This window comes from Stigmatopora argus, chromosome 2, assembly GCF_051989625.1.
Source record: "Stigmatopora argus isolate UIUO_Sarg chromosome 2, RoL_Sarg_1.0, whole genome shotgun sequence".
Classification (NCBI taxonomy): domain Eukaryota; kingdom Metazoa; phylum Chordata; class Actinopteri; order Syngnathiformes; family Syngnathidae; genus Stigmatopora; species Stigmatopora argus.
The window spans coordinates 21658341-21684276 of record NC_135388.1 but is presented as its reverse complement, the minus strand read 5'-3'; the positions used below and the strand labels follow the sequence as shown (position 1 = coordinate 21684276).

Below are 25936 nucleotides of genomic sequence, written 5' to 3'. Positions count from 1 at the left end.
GCCAACCATTTCAGCACCAAAGAAGAAGCGGTGCCTTGACTTCCGCCATTTGTCATCTGTCCTACGCTTGCGAGTTTCACCGTGGATTTTGACATTATGATTTTTTTTTTAATACTTCAGAAAAAAATCTGCGATGAAGTGGAGCCACGAAAGTTGAAGTTGCAAAGTGGTGAAGGATCAAAGTACTGTGTCCCTTGTGCCTTCTCACCACATTACAATAAAGAGAAATCACCTCGATCACAGCTGTCCGTGTGCCTGCGTTGGGGCCCTCCACCCAGGATCATAAAACACAAACAACTAACAGGACTAGAGTAGAACAGTATCCCACTATAAAATATTGCTAATTTACTCTGCTACCATACCTGAGTGTTCTGTGTGGGAATCTGCAGCAATAGGGCCAGGGTGTTGTGATCAAAGGTTTCGTCAAGAGAAAGCAACGCCCCATGGACACCACTCTCATAGAGGTTGGCACTGTATTCTTTCAGCCCGATAGCCTGAACCCAATTTATCAAACGCTCATTACTCCACACCAGCACATCTGAAAACAGAGATAAGGAAAATTATTAATGCTGTTTTATGTATTTTTTGGTTGAGTAACACTATCAATAAAGCAAACAAAAGAAATAAAATGTTTATTTTATGTCAAATGATTTGTATAGTTAAAATTTAACCCCAAATCTCTGATTTTGATGAAACTATAGAATGCAATATAGGCTGTAACCCACCTATCATCTTTAAAGGATTTAGTTGGAAATTTTTTGGGGAGGACCGTGGAACGAATGAGAGAATTTACAAAGAAAGTACTCCTCTACTTACAAAAAACCTAAGTTACGAAACACACAAGTTCTGGAACCAATGAATAATGTTGATATACTCTAGAAATTAGCAAGTCAAAATGATCTATTTTACCCATATACAGTAATCCCTTGAATATCGTGGCTTGAACATACACGGTTTCACTACATTGCGGATTTTTTTCTGGGGGATTTTTTTTTGTAAGTTCATAAAAATGTAAAAATCCACCCTGAAACTCGCAAACTGAAGCCACTTCCCTGTCCTCCGCTTGCTAGTAGAACTCACCACTGAAGTGGAAAAAATAAAAAAATTTTTTTTTTAAAAAGTTCATAAAAATGTGAAAATCCACGCAGAAACTCGCAAGCGGAAGCCACTCCCGTCATCCGCTTGCTACTAGGACTCAGCACTGAAGTAAAAATATATATATAGATTTTTTTTTTAAAGTAGGTGTGACCCTACTTCGCGGTTTTTCGTTTATCGCGGCCATGTCTGGTCTACATTAACCGCGATAATCGAGCGATTACTGTATCGTATTTACTCGCATATAAACCGACCGAGGGTATAAGCCACACTCCTAAAATTGCCTTAAAATTGTTGAATTTTACACTTTCTCGCGTATAATATTCCTGGTTTTAATAGGGAGTACAAATGTGTTAAAATCTTAAGGAAAACCATCATACGTGGTATTTCTGAGATACTTATGAATCAAAAGCACATTATTGGGGTCAATATCATAAGGAAGTTAATATGCCTGTCTTAGTATATGCAAAATATCAAATCATTCAATTTGAAAAAAGAAACAAGTCTATCTTGACGATAGATAACCTGAAGCTTTTTAAAGACAAATTACAATTTTCTTACCAGACGTTTAAGATGTTGTGGCTGCCAAATTGCTTCTAATGTCGAAATATGTCAATTTTTTCGATGGTTCATATTACTGCAATAGTTGTCATTTTCGAACAAGAAATAAAAAGAAAAAATATGAAAGCGGAATTTTGTTTTATTTCATTACAAGCAGCTGCTTGTTTAGAACCAAAAGACAATTGCTGCGCTATTAAAAAACTTCTCTTTTGAAAAATGAGTGTTTAACAATTAAAGATTGGGTTTACACACTTAGAAGGTGAAGAAATTCAATCACTCGTCTATTAGGATCCGTCAGCCGTTTCTGGCCACCATAAACAAATTCAACTCTCTACGTTGCACGGTTTGGACAAACGTAGCCAGAGAATCTTAACATAGACACACACACACACACACACACACATCCATAAATCACGCTTTATAAAGATTAATAGATGACCGACGAGGTCGAAGCCGCACCACCACTTTGGAAAGCAAAAGATTGTGCTGCGGCTTATATGCGAGTAAATACGCTAATTTATAAAGAAATTTATTGTAGAAACTTATCTTGTATAACCACAAATATACTGTTTCCTCCCGACGCATTTTTGGAAGTCGTGACTACAACGGGCTATACCTGAAATAACGTTCAAACAGACGTTAGAACTAAAATACAGTCGAAGGCTTCATCTAACCACTTAACACTTTTACATTAGTTTCCGGATCAAAAGTTTTGCCATGAGACAAGCAACACAAGGTGACGGCCGCAGGTCAACTGGCCTCTTTTCTTTTTGGCGAAAACACATCTAGGACTTTCTTGGGAGGTCAACCCGACCTCCTCCCATGTAAACACACCATGTTTCTCTCGAATCGCAGGGTCTTACACAACTGGGTTCAACTGGTGGCCTTGCAAGTTTCTATTCTATAACGCATAATATATGCATTAGATCTAATTCCACAATATTATCGCGATAAAAAAATCAGTTGATATCGATAATTATCACAATAACTAAAATCTTCTTTCTTTCAGATTTGAAACTTCCCGGGCTGGCTCGGACATCCGCCGGACCGCCAAGCCCCACACCTCCTCATGGGCCGGACCGCCAAGCCCCACGCCTCCTCACGGGCCGGACCGGACGCCCGCTGAACTGGCCAGCCCCACGCCTCTTCAAGGGCTGGCTCGGATGACCACCGGACCGGCCAGCCCCACGCCTCTTCAATGGCCGGCTCGGACGCTAGCCGGATTGAACAGCCCCACGCCTCTTCAAAGGCTGGCTCGGACGCCCGCCGGACCGGCCAGCCCCACGCCTCTTCAAGGGATTGCTCGGACGCCTGCCGGACCGGCCAGCCACACGCCTCCACACTTCCAAGTCTTTTGTTATTTTCCATGTGCCTCCGTTATTTACGTTTCGTTTGAGCACGCATTCCCCCCTCCTTGCCTGTTTCCCTGCAATTGGGTCCATTTCCACGGGAATACAAACTCAAACAACCCTCGATATTGACTGAAAGTCAGTGTGGAGGTGGGGCAAAAAGAGCCATCGCCGGGAGAAGGTATCAAAATGGCAAACAAAATTAGAATTAAGTTTAGTGTTAGGTTCGATTAAACTTATTCTTGAGTGTGTCTGCATCGTAATCCAAGTTCATTTAAATTTGTTTATGTTATGAGTGTGTTGCCATGCACAAAGCCACCCCCCCGCTCTCTGTTCGTCTCTCTCTCCCCCTTCGAAATCTGTGTTTTAGTACTATTAAACACATTTTAGTAATATTAAACCACTAGTTATGTGTTACTTTGTTAATAGATGGCAAATTATAACAAAGAAAACATTTTCCAATCCAATATCCTGTTTTTGTTGTTTTTTCAGAGGGTTGGAAGGAATTAATTTATAGTTCATGTCAATGGGAAACGTTTGTTTGAGTTACGAGAAAATCAACATATTTCGTTTGAGTTACGAGAAAATCGACATACAAGCTCAGTCCCGGAACGAATTAAGCTCGTATCTCGAGGTACCACTGTAAAGTACTTCTCTACTTACGAAATTTTCAATTGACGAAAAAAGTTCTGGAACCAATTAATTTCGTAAGTATGACTGTATTATGATAATTTAAAATGCTTCTGTTACCGTTAAATTCCAGCTGAGACTCTTCCCTTCTCCTCTGCAGCTCTTTCCGGTCATAGTTGAGCCTTCTTAAACACATTACTCCACACTGAAAACTGTTTCTATAGACCACAAATTAAACGCGTATTAATTTCTTTGCAGCTATCTGATATGCAAAACGTATAGCATATGAAATAAAGATCAGACAACAGATATGCACTTTGTTGCTCTGTTTGTGTGTATTACCTATGGAAACTGTCTACCATTTTCAGCTGTCCTCGTAAGTCTTTTTTGGTAAGGTGATCAAGCATTCGGGCGTCCACCAGGGACTCCATAAAATATGAGCGGTATTGTGGGAGACCTAAGCTTGGTAGCCACTCATTACCAATCCATTCATGATTCATGTCTCCATATGCCAATGTCTGTGAAGGGAAAAAATATATACATAAATTCTTACGCACCAGGAAACATTAGCAAACAAAAATGGAAAAATGATTATTTTTTTTAATTAAAATTTTGCAGGGTAAGAAATAATGTACAGTCGTATCTCTACTTACGAATGCCTTTCGGTATGAAATTTTCAGGTTACGAAACCCTTTGATATCCAAATGACTGTCCCAACATACGAAAACAAGATCCAAATTACAAAACCCCCCTAACGTAAATGCATTTCCTGTATCCATTATCTTGGTTTGAAATTGTCCTTGCCTAATTGCGGCGACTTTACTTCCGCTTCATTTTTGTCAGTTTCTCACATCTTTCATACAAAAAGGTGACACTTTGATCATTATTAAAGGGTTTAGTTGGTAGGGTTTTTTTGCTGACAGTGGAACGAATGACAGAATTTACATATAAAGTACTGCTCTTACGAAAAATTCAAGTTATGAAAAAAGTTATGGAACCAATTAATTTCGTAAGTAGAGGAACAACTGTATATAAATTTTAGCATGCGCAAGTAGAATTTCTTTAATTATGTGAATTTTTAGAAAAAACGTTTCAGGAATATTATTTCTTTTCTTATCTGTCACTCTTATTCCAATGAAAGGACTGACACACAAGGGATACAATTCTGAAACACTTCTTCCAGAAGAGAATTCGATTACGTACACAAGCAGGGACTTCCTTTTTTAAGGATAATCAAAAGATGTGTGATAAGTATTTAAGAGTTTTTTATTTTTTTATTTCAGGGTATCAATAATCAGCCTACTTTTTACTAGAATTGAGACGATCCTTTTCTTATGTTATTTTAGGAAAACTGCAACTGCAGATGATGGGTTGTCATTACTACATGCCTGCATGGCTGTGGCTATAACCACAGCAGGTAGGAGCAGCAAGTTTTGAACGCTGCAGTTAATTAACTCAAGATTAGCTCAGTGTTAAGACGTGACAGATAAGTGCAGCTAGTACCTGGTGATAAATACATGTGTAGGTTAGCTCAGTGCATAGCAGAGCATTCACTTTCAGGGATTATTTTTAAAATCAGTTTGGAATTAACACAGATTTGAAGAAGTGTGTCTTCTGCTTAAACATTTTAATTTGAAAAAAAAAACCATTCTTTAATGTTTGGCAGGACAATGACCTCATATGTCTGCATCTAGATGGAGGTGCAAACCATGGGTGTTGGCAGAGGCCTTATAACAGTTGTTCTTTAAGTCAACACAGGTTTATTAGAGAAGCAACTGAAAGAGTGACATGCATCTGTTCAAACCTGGGCCCAGCTACTTTCGTCGTCGTCCTGGTGTTAGCATAGTTAGTGAGCATTGTGAAGAGAAAAGAAAGGCTGGGTTATTGAGTTTGAAATGCTGGGTTAGAAAAGCTCCAAGTAAAATCTTCACGTGAAAATGACTCAACTCTTCTTCCTATACACACGACACACCATACTGTAGCCCTAGCACCCACCACATATACATTCTATGAAGTGTTTCACTTTTTGGAGAAGACATTGTTCCAAGTATCCTAACTTATTTTTTCCCCAAATTGAGTACAGGAGCAAATCACAACAAAGCAAAAACATTATCATCATCTACCAGATGGTGAGATTTGGCCAACTTGGAACACACTTGGTGACACCTAATAGTTACCAGAGCTGACAGAATAAAACAGTGTCAAGCCAAACTGAAAACACTAACCGTGGGTGGTGTAGCTGCCAAACTTTCCATTTCTTCATGTGTGACCCAAACGTTTCCCGTGGTCTAAACATTTGACACGCCCAATCACAAGTGAGTGAAGTGTGAAAAATAGACAGTGATGCAGGACAGGAGAAAATATCAGGAAGCATTTATTGTTACAGCAAAAAGTTAATTTGAAAAAATGTTAATCAGGAGAGTATCATGCTTAGTGAGCTAAAGAAATGTCAGATGGTGTATGTACAACAAATAAGAAAAATACCGTTCTGGAGGTGGGAGGTGCAGAAGGACTAGTGAGTGACATGATTTCCTGGATGGCAAGACGAAGTTTCAGACGATGTAAGGGGTTGCTGATGCCAATCTCCCTCTGGATTTCAGTGTCGGAAAGTGCTGACATAATGGCTCCACTCTTTACATTAGCACGGCAGGCTGCTACATACCAAGCAGGCATGCCCACCCAAAGCTGGACAAAAGGAGAAGATAAGCCATCATTGCTTTAATGTACTGTGCGTTCCGAAAGTATTCGGCCCCCTTGAACATTTCTGCTGCATTTTAGGCTTCAAACAAAGATATAAAATTAAAACTTTTTGTCAAGAATCAACAACAAGTGGGACAAGATCATGAGGTGGAACAAAATGTATTGCCTATTTTAAACTTTGATTTGCCCCCTTTTCATTCAATGCACCAAACTCAAGCCAGAAGTTCAGTGGGGATCTCGGAATGATCCAATGTTGACTGATCATCAGTGATGATGATAAAAAGAATCGATCTGTGGGTAATCATGTCTTCGTTTAAATGCACATGCTCTGTAATGTCTCAGGTAGAGCTGGGCGATAAAACGATAACGAAAATTATCGTCAACAATAATAAAAACATTCGATAATTTTAAACTGCAATTACACCACCTGACCACCACAAAGAATGAGGGGCGCTGATGCAACATAAACGCTAGTTCCAGACCAACGTACAGGAGAATTGAATTGAATGCTTTTATTGTCACTATACAAGTATAGTAAAGTCTCATTTAAAGTTTGCCACAAACCACCTGGGAGACACCAAACATGTGGAAGAAGGTTGAAAACAAAATTGAATTTTTTGACCATCCAACCTCACTGAGCTCAAGCTGTCTTGCAAGAAAGAATGGGCAAGAACTTCAGTCTCTCGATGTGCAAAACTGATAGTCACACCCCAAGCAACTTGCAGCGGCAATTGTAGCAAAAGGTGGCACTGCACAGTATTAATGCAAGGGGACGGAAAATTATTGCACGCGCCACTTTGCAAGTTTTTATTAGTTATGAAAAAGTTTAAAATATTCCACTTCACGATTGTGTCCCACTTGTTGATTATAGACAAAAAATTACTTTCTATCTATGTTTGAAGCCTGAAATGTAGCAAAAGGTCGAAAGATATAAGGGGGCCGAGTATCTTCACAAGGCACTGTAAATATAGTTAACAACTATAATGTGTCTTCCCATAAATGCCTTACCTCAAGCCAAACGACAACAGTTGGTCCATCCCACTGGGCAAAAGGCAGGCCCTGCCTGCGCGCCTCCTCTAACAGTTCATGCCTGATATGCAAATAGTTATTTAAAACAATAGGAATAACTAAATTAAAATAAATAAAAATAAATAAATAAATTCAATATAACCAAAAAGACCCATTCCCACAAACACATTCAGCATTATAGCAGGCAAAATGAAGGAGAGATGAGCAGTGCAAAGAAACAAACATTCTCATCTGGAAAAATAAAAATCAGCAATGCTTTTGAAGACCTGAACTGTGTCAACAACTTTTAAGCAGTAGCTTACTATGCAGAAGGGATGGATCTCAGTTAAGCATGTGGATCTAAATGGTAGTTAGGCACTGTTAACTTGAGGTTTAATCTCAGTCAGTGTAATTCAAATTGTTGAGAAGAATTGAAGGAATGAAAAAATATTTTACAATGACCATTATGCTATTAAGTATTCATTTTATAGAGAAAAAAAAAAAAACGATTTGGGGATGGATCTTGTCAAATATTGCCAGATATGAGAGTTTATCAAAGCACACAGGAATTTCACTCAATTGAAGTAGAAAACTATTACTGTCGTCCACAACATGGGGCTGTTCATCATTACGCACGATCAAAAAGAGTAAAATCTAGGAAAAATAATGGTCAATTTCCAACTAAGGAAAAACTCAGCATCTAATTCATATATTCATTCATCTTCTGAGCCTTTATCCTCAAAAAGGTTGTAAGTTCCTGGAGCCTATCGCAACAAAGTATGGACAGTAGGCGAAGAACACCCTGAACCAGTTGCCAGCCAATCTCAGGACACTAATAGAATGAAAAACCATTCACACAAACACTCGTACCTAGGATAATTTGGACTGCTCAATAAGCCTGTCATGTATGTTTTTGGGATACGGGAGGAAACTGAAATATGCAGGGGAAAAAACCCCACACAGGCATAGGAAGAACATGCAAACTCCACACGGGAAGGCCGGAGACTGGGATTGAACCTAGAATCTCAGAACTGTAAGGCTGATGTGCTAAGAGTGCTCTGCCACCATAAGTCAGCTCCTTATGATAGCGCATTCTGTTGCATGTATACATCATAGTAACCATTTCCCCTAGCGTAGAATGTCATGCTTTAGAGCAAAATACTGTAGTCAAAAACGGCATTCACATTCACGTTAGGTAAGAGCAATACGGAAAAGTGACATTCAGAAGGACACCAGCAATAAGGACCCCAAGTTTAGAAGACAAAATACGAGCAATTATGAATAAACTTACCCAGTCTTTGGACTACAAAGAGAATGAGAAGAGGTAATAATAAAAAAATAAAAAAAACAATAAGATTGGTGACAAAAAAAATAAAATCATGAATTAATAATCATTAAAAGTTATCTAAGGCTGAGCTGCTTGAAACTAAATCTTAATACTTAAAAAAAAGAAAGGGAAATGAAAAGAATAATATATGGATGTGGACGTTGAATTCAATGGAAAAGATTGTGTGGAAAAAAAGGCATATACTGTATCCTTGACTTCGCGGCTTCAATTAATCACAGATTTTTTTCTGGGGAAAAAAAGTTCCTAATAATGTGAAAATCCACTCACTAGCGGACTCCCCTGTCTTCCGCCTGCTACTAGGAAAATGGCGGAAGACAAGGACTAAGCACTAAAGAAAAAAATGGCGGGCAGTGGGCGGTGGCCAAATTAGAGCTTTCTGAGCGGCTGGGAGCCGCTGTGAGGGTGGATTTTTTAATCAGAAATACGAGCCCCGTGTGATCTTACGCCATGGCACGTATTTGAAAATAAAACTTTGTCGGCGAATTGGACGGCAGAGCGCATCAGGGGGAGATTCTCAAGACAAACTCTCTAGAGCAGGGGTGTCAAACATACGGCCCGCGGGCCGGAACCGGCCCCCAAGGAGGTTCGATCAGGCCCGCAGGATAATTTGGAGGTGGAAAAAATGCATAAAAGACATGGAATTAATATTTTTAATTCGCTCCAATTCATGGATTATCCGCTAAGGGACGCACTCTTTCCATCAGAGTAGAATACAAGCCGCATCACTGAGACAGACACTTTCTTCATTACACATTTAAAATCACTCTCCTTAGTTTGTAAGGTGCACGCAGGGATTACATTTAGATTTTATTTGCGTATGTGTAAGTGGTTTAAAAATTCCTTTCTTTAAAAGTCTCATTTAATCTTAAAGTGCATTACTATATTTTTCAGTACCAATTAAAGTTTTGTGCCTTTGTACAATCAGTGGGATCAGTTGCAATGCATTTTTGTGAATGATAAAAGTAAATTGCACATTTGTCTAAGGAAATATGAGGTGTTTCATGAAATGTTTTGTAAAAGGATAGTTCATTAAATTTCAATATTTTCCTAATGTTCTTGTGCTTCATTACACCAAATCAAAGGAAAGACATGATATTTTGGTTATTTATAGCAGAGCATGGTATAATTTTAATGGTCCGGCCCACTTGACATCTCCCTAGGCCGTATGTGGCCCACGATGCCAAATGAGTTTGACACCCCTGCTCTAGAGTTAATGGAAAACTCAACAATACGGGGAATAAAACGAGATGGCAGACGAGGAGGAAGCAGCGAGGATTGCAACAGCAAAAATCAAAGAAATGCTGGAGATATCTCATGAACTTTCTGTCTTCGTAGAAAAAAAAACACATCCAAAAAGTGTTCACGAGTCGTGCGACCGCCCACTTCGACATTTGTCTGTTGCATTATAGAAATATTATTAAAAGTCTTTAAAGGATAGGTTTTTTTTTTTTTCAAAACGTCCGTCAACCAGCAACGGCAGAATGGCAAGTGAAATCCAAACAGGTAAGAATGGGTAGCGGCTAATAAAACGGGCGAAAAATTAAATTCCAAATAAATCATAAAACTGTAATGTTTGTTGTTGATTAATGTTGTTGTTTGAATTCTTAATTTTGCGTTTATAAGACGTCTGCTTATGTGTTCGTGTGGTTGTCAATGTCTTGTTAGGGTTTTGGGTGGATGTGTGTGTGTGTTTGATTTTTTTCCTCTTGTGTCCTGGAGCCACGGGGTTTAACTTGCTCCGCGGCTCCCGGAGGGACACAATAGGAGAAAAGCAAACACACACACACATCCACCCAAAACAAGAGTACACAGTGGTTGTGTGCTACCTTTTTGTTGCATACCGTTCGTCTTGTTTCAATGCGTTTCAACAAGGATAGATTTTGTATGCTTTTAATACATTAATAAATAATTTTCTTATAATTTTCTCTCATTTTTGTGTTTCCTCAAATCTTTCATACAAAATTGGGAAACTGACCAATTTTAAAGGGTTTAGTGGGTAGTTGTGTGAGGACCGTGGAACGGATTAGACAATTTAGATAAAAAATACTGCTCTACATACGAAATTTTCAAATTACGAAAAAGTTCATAAGTAGAGGTATGACTGTATATGTATTTCTGTATAGGCACGAAAACATGTTTTATGGTAGTTAAAATCCGGGTGATCCTACTTCGTGGTTTTTCGTTTATCGCGGCCATGTTTGGTCTGCATTAACCTCGATATTCGAGAGATTACTGTAATGATAAACTGATGATAGGAGTAACTAGGAACCAGGTGGGCAAGGTTTGTTAAGGTGTGTAGTTGCAATGACTCATGAGCACAAGCTTGAAAGTCTTAAATGAACACAATGAACATGGCTAGTGAATTTAAGAGTCTTTGACACCTACTTCTTCTGCAGTTTTCTGTTCTTTTCCACAGGGCCTCCCAGGGTGCCCATTCCTAAACCATCCTTAGATGAGCTCTCTGCTTCAGGAGTACCAGCTAAGAACAAAAGAAAACATTTGATAGCACTAAGGATTATATGTTAATTAAAGCTTTATGCACATGTAGCAGGGCTAGAGGATTTTGTATCCCCCATCAGGATGAAAAAGGTCTATATACATATACTACCTTGTTTGGGGGGGGTTATGGATTTCTAACTTCTATAAACCCTGAGGTCAGGGTGAGATATGCCACTCAGTAGCATTGAGGTTTAAGCACTGGCACCAAAGCGGCAGTAATTAACATTTTCACCCCATCTGTTCATGCCTGATGTTTTTATTCTTAATAAATGTTAACAATTTAGTGCATCTTATCGGAAATATAAAGTTATTGTGTGTCACGTCATTAAAGAAATCTTCCAACTATTCAACAGCAGTGAAACAGTCCCATATCAGCAAAAAAAACACACAGCGTTTATGACTTGAAAAGTGTAATGCCTCTGACATGGAATGGGAAAGATAACAGAACCATTCGTCATATGGCCTTTTGTGTTCTTGAAAGCAAAGCGGGATCTGGGTATTTAAAATTTTTAAAAAAGCAGTGTATGATTTGTGAAGCATTCTTTTTGTCTTTTGCGTGGACATATAGAACGGCATAATCGGCATACATTTGGCAGGTGACAATTGAAGGACAACAGCTAGGCAGATCATTCATGTAAAGACTGAAGAGCAGTGGGCCTAGCACTGACCCCTGGGGTTAAAGTTGTAACTATGTCTCATGGATTGTTATGTTATTTGTTTGTGCTTTGAAATATTTATTTATTTTAATTATTTTTTAAATATTTTTCCAGATCTCTTAAGTGTCCCCTTTCGTGGTGCTAATTATGTTTATAAAGAAATTTTGCAGTTCGAATTTCTTTTATTACTTTTTTCTTAGAGAAGTAAATGTCTTTCCGTCATTAATCCTTTTTGTTTTAAGTGGTATTTTGGGAGCATGGTCTCGAATGGTGGAGAAAAAAAGCCCTAAATAGCCAATATTCACCTGAAGTAGGCAAAAATGGCCACTGTTTGACATTTTGAATCCCAGTACTATTTCATTAATTCATTTTCTCCCACTTATCCAAGGTCAGGTTGCGGGACCTTCAGCTTACCCAGGAAATACACTGAGAACAACAATTTTATCTTACCTTGGCTAGGAGAATCCTTTCCAGGAACGCTAGGCCGACCTTTCTCCTTCTTCCCAAAAAGACGTCCAATGGATGACTTTATGCTCTTCTTCTTGGCTGCTTTGTTGAGAGAGTCCTGGCTGCTGTTACTGCTGCTTGGGTTGCTATTTTGACCATCTTGCATGCCACTCAGACTGTAAATTGATACATGACAAATTATTCCATGATTCAACATTCAATTGCAAGTGTAAAATATTTCAAAGTGGCAAAGAGAAGGCGGACCCTCGGATGTCTCTTATATCCTCATGGCTGGAAGCAAGACCCACTTCCCTGTTTAGGCGCATTGAGCGTGGAGTGGTGGGGGGTGATATCTCGCACTGGATAATGGTTTTGTCATCCTGTGCAGACTGAAACAAAACAAATGAAAGAACACACAATTTAAATAAGGCAATCGAGGAAAAATAAATTATTTCAATGAAACTTAATCAGAATTGTTGTCAGATTAATAACATTGAAACAATATCGATATCTAAAAGTTGAATAAATATCACATTTGTATACTACAGGTGAATGGGTCCTGATAAGTGCTGTTACTAATGTAAAATTCATCATTTCATTGAAATATTAGGATATTGACTTGAAATACACAAATAAGTAACTTTAATTTGGAAATATTATGATACTTATTTTCCTGATATCAGTTGGAAGAGAACATATTGAACCATAAATGTATACAGTGGACACCCATTATTAAAGGGGGTAGGAGCCAATGTTCCCTCTAAGCTGCGCGCGTGCGCAATTGCGCACTACTCTCGTCTTCTCTGCGCAGCAGCAATCATATGGCGCGCAGTAATAAAAAAAATTGGATTTTTTTTTTTTTTTTTTACCCCTTTCCCCATGATGGCGCCGTTTAAGCGGCGGCCAGTGGCAGTAGCTCTGTCCACTTATGTTTTTCGTGTTTTACAGCATGTTTTACATGAAAAATTAGGGGGAACATTGACATGCACCTGCTTGTGGCAGGTGTGATACTGGTGTGCCCATAGCGAGCAATGATGATGTCGTGACCGGATGATTCGCCTAAAGACGTTTCGCCGACGGACATTTGACAGACGGACAGGTCGCCGAATGAACGTTCGTTCAAACAGCATTTAATGATTAAATACAAATACTAGTATTTGTTAGTTTAATGATTAAATACAAATACTAGTATTTGTATTTATTCATTAAACTCTGTTTTCAGCTGGATTTGACCGAATTTGAGAGCATTTTGAGCCGTTTGGCGAATGGACGCATATGGACATTTTTTTGCCTCCATCGTGACATCATCGCAACATTTTACCGAGGAATTCACTTCCCTGGGCTCGGTTCTAATGTCCAAAGAGCTCCAGTATTTGTATTTAATCATTAAACGCTGTTTTCGGCTGGATTTGACCGAATTTGAGAGCATTTTGAGCCGTTTGGCGAATGGACGTATATAGACGTTTTTTTGCCTCCATCGCGATATAATCGCGACATTTTACCGAGGAATTCACTTCCCTGGGCTCGGTTCTAATGTCCAAAGAGCTCCAGTATTTGTATTTAATCATTAAATGCTGTTTTAGGATGGATTTGACCCGTTTGCTGTCATTTTACGGCTCGGTTCTGCTACATCTGCCCGCCCAAGAGTGCTTATTCCCGGACTGCCATGCCCGCCCAAGAGTGCCTATTCCCGGGCTGCCATTGATGGTAGACTAACATTGATTTTTACTATAATTTGGACAACACTGGCGGCGGGCCGGATTAAAAATCCTAACGGGCAGTATATGGCCCGCGGGCCGAGGTTGAAAAACTTGTACACACACGATCCCTTAATTTTGTAAGTGGAGGTACCACTGCATCAACCTTTCTGATAATAATGAAGAATTATTGTAGTGCCAGAAACTGTTAGGTTTCCTTGGCCCAGGGTCTCGCACAAATTTTGGTGCAGGGCCAAGCATGGGAGATGCCAAATGTTTGTCCCCTTTATGCAATGCGAAGGAAACTGTTAAAAAATACACCTGTTGCAATAACATTCTATAGTGCGATATATTGCATTGAGTATATCTTCTCATAAATTATTGCCAATATGCAATAATGTCAAGAAAAAAAAATTAAAAAAAGTAAGGTCGTGACAATATATATGAATGAACATCAATTCAAATGAAATATTCTTGAAAAAAAATAAATACATTATATTCTGTTTAAAACACTGTCATTAGAATGCTAGCTTAGTGTAGAAAATGCAGTACAGACGCTCCCCTACTTACGAACGAGTTAGGTTCCGAGCGATTGTTCATAAGTTGAATTTGTTTGTAAGTTGATTCAGTGCTATATTTTGTATTATAATTTATGTTTAAGGTCTATATAAGTATATTGAAGGTTTATACAAGTGCATTTGTATGTTTAAGGCTTGTATAAGTAACACACATTGGTTTGTACTAAAAAATATTTAATAAAATGGAGAGAATATGTACAGTACTGTATAGAGAGAGAGATTTATGTATTAGAAACTGGCCGAAAGAAGCGATCTAACGACGATTGCAGTTTTCTTCTTTTTTTCATCATAAATGATGCGGTAGCACTGTATGGCATCATTATATTGATTTGCCAACTTTGTGCAACGTTCAATATTTGGGTCCTGCGGCTCGATCTTTCTGTTTATAAATGGTACTGACGGTCGAACGATTCAAGTTGTATGCCCGTGCAACGGTCACCACTCACGCGCATCAAGCTTCGTTATTATTGCCACTCATTTCAAATGAAATGGCTTGCCTCTTCCTTGCACCTCCCTCACTAGAAGCCTTTCGCTTTTCACCAACCATATTGAATAATGGCTGCACGAGATATTTCATGATTAAATGAAAAAGGTTCTTTTCGCACTGGAGATACGTCACGCACTTACGCAACTTACGCACTGCAACGAACTGGGCAGAGGAAGGTGGATCCTGGGTGAGCTGAGCGCTCACAGCGCCAGGCTTCGGTATTAGCGGCGGAAAGAAGCACTACTCGGAAAAAGGCGCGCAATACAAAATCGAACTTACGAACATTTTTCGACATAAACGCAATTTGCAGACATGTTCGTATGTACCGTCGTTCGTAAGTCCTATGTTCGTAAGTAGGGGAGCGTCTGTAATTGAGAAAATCACCACGCTGTAAGTGCATCTAACATATAGAACATGACGACCATTTGAAAATAAAAAAATAAAAGCATGTTAAAAGTTTGTTAATTAAAAATACACAGAAATAAAGCCTTCCCTTCCTGAGAGCATTACTGCTCTTTTATATGCATAGATAAACATATTTTCTAGTAGTCTATTGGTGTCAAAAATTGAAAATAGTATTTACAGCAGCGCTCTGTGAACAATAGTTTATTTTTCATGGAGTTTTAAAGTCTCCAAGTGACAGAGTAGGGTGGGATAATCATAGCACTTGAGGGTTAATATTGTTGAGCATTTGGGGCCGACATAAAAACGTAAATGAAACAACAAAGTAAAACTAACAAAATATCATACATAAGTATTATTGTTCTTCCCAAAAATAATTATAGTCAGTGGACTGGTAATTTCTAAACTATTTTATTTTTTTAAGGATAAAGGAAAATGAAATGAGATTATTTTAAAACGTTCTTTTTTTATGCATGCATGCCTGAGACTTGACAAAACATGTAAACAAAAGCAAGTAAAAAGTTTTAATGCTGATATCTGTGTCTACATATTGTATGTTATGCCTTATTGCAGAGTACACACACACCCAAAAAAATAATCAAACAAAATAATTCATTCAGGAACACAGTTGATATTTTTTGGGGATGATTAAAGTGGCAAAAGTCCACCTGAGTGAATTTGCAAACCGAAACGCAAACACCCAGTGGTCCTTCGTACATCACTGAAGTCAAATGGGAGAAACTAGAGATCAAAATTCTATGGTTGTAAGAGTGGAGTCATGATACTAATGGAGAGTAGGCATCTAGTTTACCTTCCTGCGGTGCTTGCGCAGGTCACTAGGCTGAAGCATGGTAGAAAAAAAGAAAAAAGTAGTTAGTGGAAATAAGCCAGAACAGCAGTGGAATCAAACCATGCAAAAAACCAATGAGGAAAACCTCATGGGTATTTACCATTTAGTCTTTTTGTTGAAAAGCAAAAACTCGACGCAGTCACCCAGCACAAGTGAGTACAGAACAGTAGCACAGCAAACAACAAACTTGTAAGTTACAGAGAGTCATATCATTTGTAAAGATGTAACGAAGATTTTTTTTTACTGCACTTTGAGGATAATGGGCTCAAACTTTAAAAAGAGAGATAAATGTCGAGCTGGCTACATTTTGTTATATACAGTACAAGGTAAATACATATGTATGTAGTATGCTAGTCTTTCTTCCATAATTGTCGGTTTTTTTTTAACATGATACAAAATACTGAATAAATCATTTCTTTTTCTTAACTCACATTGTAAGGCGGGGGCAGAAAAGAGATTAGTGGGGACTCAAAGAGAAACAGGAAGAGGAAATTGAGGAGTGAGCGTAAATATGATCAAACAAACATTGCGTTTCTATGATGTCTCTTGATTACGACAAATAACTATAACATAAAAGCATTTATCTGGTCATCTTGAAATGTATAAGAGGTCACGAGTGATCACTTACTTACGGGTTTGAATAAAACAATGAAAGCGTGCGAACCTGCCAAAAGTTAGATTTGTGATTAACTTGAGGATAAGTCAATTATTATGTTTTTATTTTTTTTTCAAAACATAGGGTTTTACAATGCTGTAACGCAGAGTGCAAACTATAAAAGTAGACTATAATTTGCTACTTTTTTCTTTTGTTTGAAACCTTAGCCTTTAGAACAAAGTGGACTATCGTATTTTCCGCAGTATAAGGCGCACCCAAAAAATTAGCTCAAAATCTGACAGTGCACCATATAAATGTATCAATGTTGATTTATCATGGTATGAATTTCTTTTTAGGGCGGCTTCATCTTGTGGATGCAAAATGCAAAAACCTCCAACCACTACTATGACTACGTCTACTGTGCTTTATAATGCAATTATCAATATACAGTGGTACCTCTAGCGAATAATTTTATATACCAATTTCAGGTTACGAAGCCCTTTGATATGCAAATTACTGTTCCAATACACAAAAGCAATATCCAAGTTTCGAAATCTCTCAATGTTAAAAAACATTTCCTGTATTAATTATTTTTATTTTGAAACTGTTGCGGTGGCATTGCGCTATTATTATCCACCCATGAGTGATATTGCAAGGCAATATAACCGTAATTCACCTACCATCGCTACAATATTGAAGCAGAAGGAAGCATTAAAAGCGATGACTCCTTGGCATGCCCACTCTGGCCTTGGTCGGGCCATATACCATGAGAAGGATCCTAACATTATTCTCAAGCACCCGAATGATAATTGCCAAGATTAGCTCGGCATAGAGAACAACTCCATGTTTGGAAGTTCCTTCTAAACGGAAACTTGCAAACTAATATTCAAATTAAAGCCCACTCTTGCCTGCTATTCAAATTAAAGCCCACTTTTGCCTGCTATTCAAATTAAAGCCCTTTTGCCTGCTAGAAAGAAGATAAATACTGGAGTCAGAAGTCGAGTCATGTGTACTTTCATTAACACCTCTGCTGTGTCTGAACGCACCCCGAGACTCTGTTATCTTTGTTGTCTCTGTTTATCTTCAAATCCCCCAGAAGAGAAAACGAGCACATGGTGTTGTTATTAAATACCGTATTTTCACGACTATAAGGCGCACATAAGTCTTAAATTTTCTCCAAAATAGACAGGGCGCCTAATAATCCAGTGCGCTTTATATATGGACCAATACTAAAATTGTTATCACGATAAAATAAAATGAATCAGTTCATAGGGTACACCGACTCTACTATTTTCCCGTAGACAAAGTACTGCGCAGTGACTGCTAGGATATGTAGTAGTTCTTTTGTCAATACACCCAATGGATTGTGGCCTGTATACATCGACATCAATACAGCTTGACAAAGCATGGAAAGCACTGTTGGAAAAGTTACGCTATCTACCAGCTAGCTACTATTTGCGAATGGATTGTGGCCTGTATACATCGACATCAATACAGCTTGACAAACCATGGAAAGCACCGTTGGAAAAGTAACGCTAGCTACTATTTACGAATGGATTGTGGCCTGTATACATCGACATCAATACAGCTTGACAAAGCATGGAAAGCACCGTTGGAAAAGTTACGCTAGCTACCAGCTAGCTACTATTTATGAATGGGATTGTGGCCTGTATTCATCGACATCAATACAGCTTGACAAAGCATGGAAAGCACCGTTGGAAAAGTTACGCTAGCTACTATTTACGAATGGATTGTGGCCTGTATACATCGACATCAATACAGCTTGACAAAGCATGGAAAGCACCGTTGGAAAAGTTACGCTAGCTACTATTTACGAATGGATTGTGGCCTGTATACATCAACATCAATACAGCTTGACAAAGCATGGAAAGCACCGTTGGAAAAGTTAAGCTAGCTACCAGCTAGCTACTATTTGCGAATTGATTGTGGCCTGTATACATCGACATCAATACAGCTTGACAAAGCATGGAAAGCACCGTTGGAAAAGTTACGCTAGCTACCAGCTAGCTACTATTGGCGAATGGATTGTGGCCGCCTGGACGAACGTATAAAACTCAGCGTTTTCGATGACTAATTTGGACAATTGTTCAATTCAGACACAGAAAATTAGGACTTTGATGGATTTGTGGGTGATGATGACGTGAGTAAGTTGTAAAATGGCTAAATAAAGTACAACCGAACTCAGTTTTGCTTCCGTTCCCTTTTTAAAAACATGTTTTTAGCGTGTGGGTGTAGCGTGCATATATATCCCAGCAGTCACTGCGCACCGGAAACCGGAAAAAGAGTCTGGGGCTGCTTCCGGTAGCCAGCGCTATTGCGGTTAGATATTCATTTATAATATAGAACATATATGCGTCTAAAAAAACGGTGCATCCGTTGTGTGTTTAAAATACAGAAATAGCACTCGTTACTGACACTGCGGCTAAAATTACGATGCGCCATATAGTCGGGAAAATAAGGTAATTGTATTATTTTCACTTATTTTCGTTTTTCTCACATCTTTCATAAAAATTGGGACACATTTTTAAAGGGTTTAATTGGTAGTTTTGAAAACAATTAATTTCGTAAATAGTTGTTTCAGACTTCTTCCACTGTATATGTTTCAGACTTTTTCCAAAAAGACGGGTGGCACTTGTGGTTTCTGGCTTCCAAGTGACAGGCCGCTGCATTTGAATGATCAGGACGCAGCTTGGCATGTTAATATTACTTTGTTTAATCAATATATTTTTGAAAAATCTGAATGATTTGTTTAAACTCATTCTTCGTACATATCACTTAGGAGGTGCACACCTACAGGTTAGGAGTCAGTCTTATACCCCGCGGGTATTAATTTTTAGCCCGGCCCGTCCCGAGCAATTAACTTGATTTGCAAGCCAGACCCCGAAGCAAACCCGAAATTTCATATTTTATTTGTGAGGACTCGGGACTCCCGACCCGAGTCGGAGTGGTGATTTATGATAACAGCCTGTCTTTTGTAACAAAATCTAAGTTAAACAAGACTGTATAAACATCAACATCTTTTATATGATAATAGATGTTTGACAATTTCAACTCTGTTTAAATGCCTGCTCAGCGTCGAGGTACCAGTCTTTTTGCTCTCGTATGAGAGCAAAGCGCCACATTGACTACATTCAGCGAAGCCAACGCAATTTCCCTAGCATACTCAACTATCAATTTGAAACGTTTCCAAAATTTACTCTTACCGGTACCAGTGCGTTTCTCTTTTCAGTTCTCCTGTCTTTAGTTTATCCTTAACCTCTTGTGGTGTTCACGTGACGTGCGCAGAGCATGCTCTGGCTCTGTGGCTGCAATTACATTACAGCCCCTTCTCTGTTTTTATCCAAAATTCCAAATTGTTTATTTTATAACAAGCATTCCTTAGTTTAGTATCCACACATCGTTTTAGTATACATTTTTATTAACATGTATTTATTTTTTTTAAAGTCAGTGAGAAACCACACATCGTTTTAGTGTACTTTTTTTTCAGCGAGAGAGAAGCCCGACCCGACTCAAAGGTCGGGTTGGGTTCGGGTTGAAGATCTTACCTCTAATGTATATACAGTGCCGTGAAAAAGTATATGCCCCATACCTGATTTCTGTGTTTTTTGTATATTTATCACACAAAGGTTTAAGATCATAAAACCAATTTTAGTATGACACAGACAACCCAAGGAAATAGAAAATGCAGTTTCTAAATGATGATTTAATTTACCACGGCATAAAAATAACAAACTTGTCTGGCCCTCTGTGATCACACCACAGCATTTCAATAGGATCTAAATCCAGATTTTGACTTGGCCAACCCAAAACTTTAACTTTGTTGTTTTGAGCCATTCAGAGGTGGACCTGCTGGTGTGCTTTGGATCGTTGTCATGCCCCTAACCCTAACCCCAGAGCGCTGAAGTTTGAACGCTCTAACTGAGGGCCGGACGTTCTCCTTCAAAATTTGCTGGTAGAAAGCAAAATTTGTTCTTCCATCAATTACAGCAGGTCGTCCTGGTCGTGAGGTAGCAAAGCAGCCCCAGACCATCACACTGCCACCACCATGTTGATATAATGTTCTTTTGATGGAATGCTGTGCCATTTTTTTGCCAAATGTAACGGGCTGCACACCTTCCAATAAGTTCAACTTTTGACGCATCAGTCCACTCACAGTATGTTCTTCCAAAAGTGTGGAGGATCATCAAGATGTTTTATTGGAAAATGTAAGACGACCCTTTATATTCTTTTTGGACAGCAATGGATTTTGCGACTGATCTCGTATGTCGATTTACTCGCATCTCAAATCAACCTTTCCCATAGAAATGAACTAAAAACCAATTAATTCGTTCCAACCCTCTGAAAAAAAACTCGTATGTCAAGGTATTACTGTACCATTAAACGTTTTGCAGTACCACTGTCACATTGATTCTTTAGGGTGATATCATTATCATTAACAATGGATTTAGATATGCTAACATTTTTTTAGGTGTTAAAATGTGATTCTTAGTTTGTGCAGACTTACAATGTAATTTCAAACTTAAGGTTTTAAGACCTACCAGATGTACTTTATTTTCCACACTATAAAGGTGCACCTAAAAAAAGCCTTTGATTTTTTTCAAAAGCGGAGTATGTGCCTTATAATCCTTTCGGTCGGTGTCCCTTATATATGGATCAATATTGATCCGCAACAGGTATCGCAACTACGATAAGCAGCCGGCGACACCGTTTTCCCCCATGCGGGGTGCAAGCTGGGATATATAGTTCTTTTGTGAAATCCACCCGGTATGACGGCGAGCACACTCATTCGGTTCTCGCTGTCCTTCCGGGTGGATTGACAAAAGAACTCCAGCCGCTAGATTGGTGTCAACAGAGCATTCAAAGCTATACTGCGAACTATATATTATGTATGGATCAATATTGAGCCACAACAGGTCTCGCAACTACGGCCAGCAGCCGCCTAGTCCATTTCCCCCGTAGAAGACAGTACCGGACGAAATACGCATCTATATCTCCCAGTGGATCGTAAATGCCTGGGCTGATAAATCAGTTTCAACTGTGGTTCGAGCTTTCAGGAAGGCAAGAATTGTCACTCAGTTGCCAGACAACCAAAGTGACACAGACTCGATTAATGACGACTTTGATGAGACGGAGCCTGGCGCGTTCGTTCAGCTGTTCAATTCAGACACTGAAGGACGTAACCCCAGCCTCTACTGTAGAGCCGTATAATGCGGTGCGCTGCACCCTATATGGAAAAAAAATTGAAATGTCTTATTCATTGAAGGTGCGCCCTATAATGCAGTGCGCCTTATAGTGCGGAAAATACGGAAATTAGCTGCCTTTTCAAGAAAGATGCATGACTTTTTAATACCCATGTGGGAACTCTGCAAAAGGAAATGTGCCTAAAATATGCAAAAAAGAAAATGTAGTAATAAAGTCTTACCAAAGTCATGACACCCATGCGGTCTAATTCTCTGTGGGGGCTGTGAGGAATACGTCTTGGGGTTGAGTGACCAGAACCTGGAGGAGAGCTACCAATAGGAGAACTTGCACAGAGTGATGGTGGTATAGAGCTCATGGAGAGAAAGCGGCCTCCAAGGTTGTCACCACTACCCACTCTGCACTCAATTTCCTCAGCCCGGATGGCAGTGTTTTCCTTCTCTTCTTGAATCATTCTATCGGTACATGGTAAGGAATTGTGTGTTACGCTATATTACACAATGTTTATCATGATTTTCTGCCTTGTTAGCTGTAGTACCTAATTTCATTGTTGATAGCATCGAGTTGCTCCTGCAGCATTAATGCCAGAGTCTGAGCATCCGCCTGACCACCAGGGGAAAGAAGGTCAACGGAATTGAAGAGAGTCTCTCCATCGTCCTCCAGGTCTGAGGCATCCATATCGCTCTCAAAAGCCTGGGCCACATTGGCAAGCACATTAGCCTGTTGAACACGTTCCCACTCCTGTTCATTAAGGGTCTGCACCTGAGTTAAATGAACACATAAAACAAGAAAGCCAGAGAAGATATACATGTCACATGGATCAATGTTTAGTCAGAGATGAATTACAGAAGTGGGCATCACGTCCCTGTGTTTTGTTAATTCATGGTAACTTACATGACGCTGATATCCAAAGGTGGAAGCAAATAGAAAGAGACAAAACAGATTTTCAAACACAAATCCTACAACTGACTGAACCAAATTTTAGAGGGAGAAAAATGGTTAATCATAACTTTATGAAATCAAAAAATTTAAAAATTACAGTTTCTGCAGGTATCAGAAAATTCTATTTAATATTTTTTCATCCCACGCCCATGTCCAACTGCAGATATTTTTATACACATGAATTATAAAGGTGACGAGGGCAATGAAGATGAACATCAGCCTCGTTCCAGTGCCGCGAGTGAGCCTGACATGTTTCGATCCCACGCTTAGTCAGGCGAGTACAGTAATCCCTCAAATATTGCGGATAAGGTAGACACGGGCACAAGAAAAAAATGAACATAATACAACTAAGAAGAAAGCCTTACTGCCTGTCTACTGCAGTGTTTCCCAACCTGCGGCACACTTTTTGCATTGAAAAAATCTCAAGGCACAGTACGAGCTAAAAATCTTCTAATTTAAATCTATATCCCCTAAATTAACAATATAAAGTCATTCTCATCAAAGTTTTATCAGTATGAATCAAATAAATCCCCCAAATTATTCCAAAATCTAATTTTTCACATCAATATAATGGCACTCAAGTTGATGTGTGGGAACCCTGAACAACTCAAGTGACGTAATAGTAAGTCATGTAACGTTTTAAATCTCATAATTATATGACTTTTACTCCCAATCTTACTGAAATCTCGTGAAAAGCAATGTTGTGCTCACACAGAAGCATGTCGCCGAAATTTGATGCCACTGAAACAAAACAAAAAAACCTCTGGTTCAATGAATGTAAAATCAAGAAAATGACTTAAATCTCGTAACAATACGACGTTTTTACTCTCAATATTAATTAAATCTCCTAACAATTCGCAGAGAGCAGTTTTGTGCTCACACTAAACGTCAACAAAAGTTGAAGCCCATGAAGCCAAACAACTTCCGGTTGACGTTACAGAACATAAGCAACAAAAAGACTTTAATCTTTATTCTCATAATATTAGGATTTTTCTCTCAGAACATTACAATGTATGACTTGTAATTTCCCACGGCACACCTGACCATCTCTAACGGCACAATGGTTGGGAAACACTCGTCTACTGGATGAGCAACTGGAAAAACTGGATCACAAAAGCCTTCACAAACTGTTTCATCCTGAACGCGAAGCTACACTCCGCTTGAAAGCGGGTTCCCCTTCAAAGACTTGGACTAAAACTCCCATTAAACCGGTTTTTATTTTTTTTATATATCAAGCGAAGATGAATAATTTTTGCTTTTTGTTAATGTAAGGATTATATTTAGATAATACATTAGTTTTTTCATATGCTTATAACTAGTATTTGATGAATACACTTCATGAGAACTGCGCTTGTATAGTTGTATTTTTGTAGTACAGTGGTACCTCGACATAAGATCGTAATCCGTTCCGAGACTGAGATCGTATGACGAGATTCTCGTAATTCGAGCGGACGTTTTCCATTGAAATGAATGGAAAACAAATTAAATCGTTTTTTTCCATGACAACGCACTCGTAAACGGAACAAACAAATTTAAATTGACTTGGATTAATATATACAGACACTCAAACATACGTTTAATGTAACTTTACACAAAACTGTATTCTAATTTTGTTGTAATCTTTTGTTACCTTCGTTTTCCGGGTTGGCGGTTTGCCACGCCTCCACCCTCACGTTCGCTATCGATGGACTGTTTGCTGTTGTATTGCCTTCAAAATATTCCCAAAATGATGCACACAAATGTCCTCACAATAGGATAACGCACGACCACTTGCCAACGAGAAATAGTCTTTAAAGAACGATCGCGGGAGCTTCTTTCCTTAGAAAGAATAACAGGAAATACAATAGTTGAGCTTACCCACGTATTGATTGTGGGTAATGAAGTTTTATTCTGAGAAAGGTTGCCATTGCCTATGGGTGTTGTGTGCACGAGTATACTTCATTTGCCAGAAAGCCCTCTTTTTGCCCGCGCATGCGCGTTGTGCGTTTCCTGGTCGTAGAGAAACTCGTCTGAATTAATCGTTCCGTGCTCGTAGATATTGTTATACACGAAAGATATGCAAAAAAGACAGTGCCATGGCCACCTGGCTTGGTCGCATCACGAAATTTTGATCGCATGACGGGCGAATTATTCGATCGAAATTTCCGCCGTAAGACGAGAATTTTGTATGACGAGGTACCACTGTATTGTAGTAGTAATACTTCACGTTTTTTTTATTATCATAGCCATGTCTGGTCTACATTATTCGAGATATTCAAGGAATTACTATACATACATTTATGTCAACCAGATAAATATCAAGCTGAGAGCAATATCCGAAATTGAATGATGCTTAGATCTGGAATTGAAACAGTACTGTACTACAGCGTTGATAGAGAATGCATTGAAACACATTATTTCTTTTTATCTAAACTTCTCTTTTGGCAAATTGAAAAAACAGCAAAAACTATTTACGTCCTTGCAGCCTGAAGAAAATATTCTCTTTTCAATGCTTAAAAGATTTTCTTTAAAAAAAAAGTTTTTCTCGCTCTCAAATTACCCACACTAGTTAGCGCGCAACATATTTGGGCATCTAGTCAATATTTCTCTGAGTAACGACCGTCACTCGATTTCTTCTTTGTCAGAATGACGTTCCAAAAACATGCATGGTGGGCTGATTGGGACCGATTCAGGGTGTCCCCCGCCTCTGGCCCGGAGACAGCTGGGATTGGCTCCAGCACCCCCCACGACACCAATGAGCATAACCCAATGAGGATAATGTGGTTCAGAAAATGAGATGAGATGACAATTTTAAATGTCTCAAACATTTAAGTTCACACTTTTTCATGTTATATAATGACTCACTTTTCACAAACAGTACTTGCTTTCTTTG

At 38.8% G+C, this 25936-nt stretch overlaps 1 protein-coding gene across 11 annotated transcripts in view; it reads right to left on the bottom strand.

The window, feature by feature from the left end:
* Positions 1 to 25936, bottom strand: part of ppfia1 (PTPRF interacting protein alpha 1) — a 57776-nt gene that overhangs the window by 4004 nt on the left and 27836 nt on the right. For 6 of the 11 annotated variants that reach the window (XM_077586566.1, XM_077586592.1, XM_077586599.1 and 3 more), the window contains exons 15-27: positions 22661 to 22884; positions 22346 to 22577; positions 16269 to 16298; positions 12558 to 12682; positions 12297 to 12469; positions 11077 to 11170; positions 7344 to 7425; positions 6120 to 6320; positions 5861 to 5923; positions 5440 to 5466; positions 3978 to 4153; positions 3756 to 3853; positions 363 to 538 (exon numbers count right to left, since the gene is read on the bottom strand). In XM_077586566.1, coding sequence (XP_077442692.1) covers positions 363 to 538; positions 3756 to 3853; positions 3978 to 4153; positions 5440 to 5466; positions 5861 to 5923; positions 6120 to 6320; positions 7344 to 7425; positions 11077 to 11170; positions 12297 to 12469; positions 12558 to 12682; positions 16269 to 16298; positions 22346 to 22577; positions 22661 to 22884 — 1701 coding nt within the window. The remainder of the gene's footprint in view (positions 1 to 362; positions 539 to 3755; positions 3854 to 3977; positions 4154 to 5439; positions 5467 to 5860; positions 5924 to 6119; positions 6321 to 7343; positions 7426 to 11076; positions 11171 to 12296; positions 12470 to 12557; positions 12683 to 16268; positions 16299 to 22345; positions 22578 to 22660; positions 22885 to 25936) is intronic. The other 5 variants (XM_077586644.1, XM_077586634.1, XM_077586608.1 and 2 more) reach the window with 4 other exon arrangements.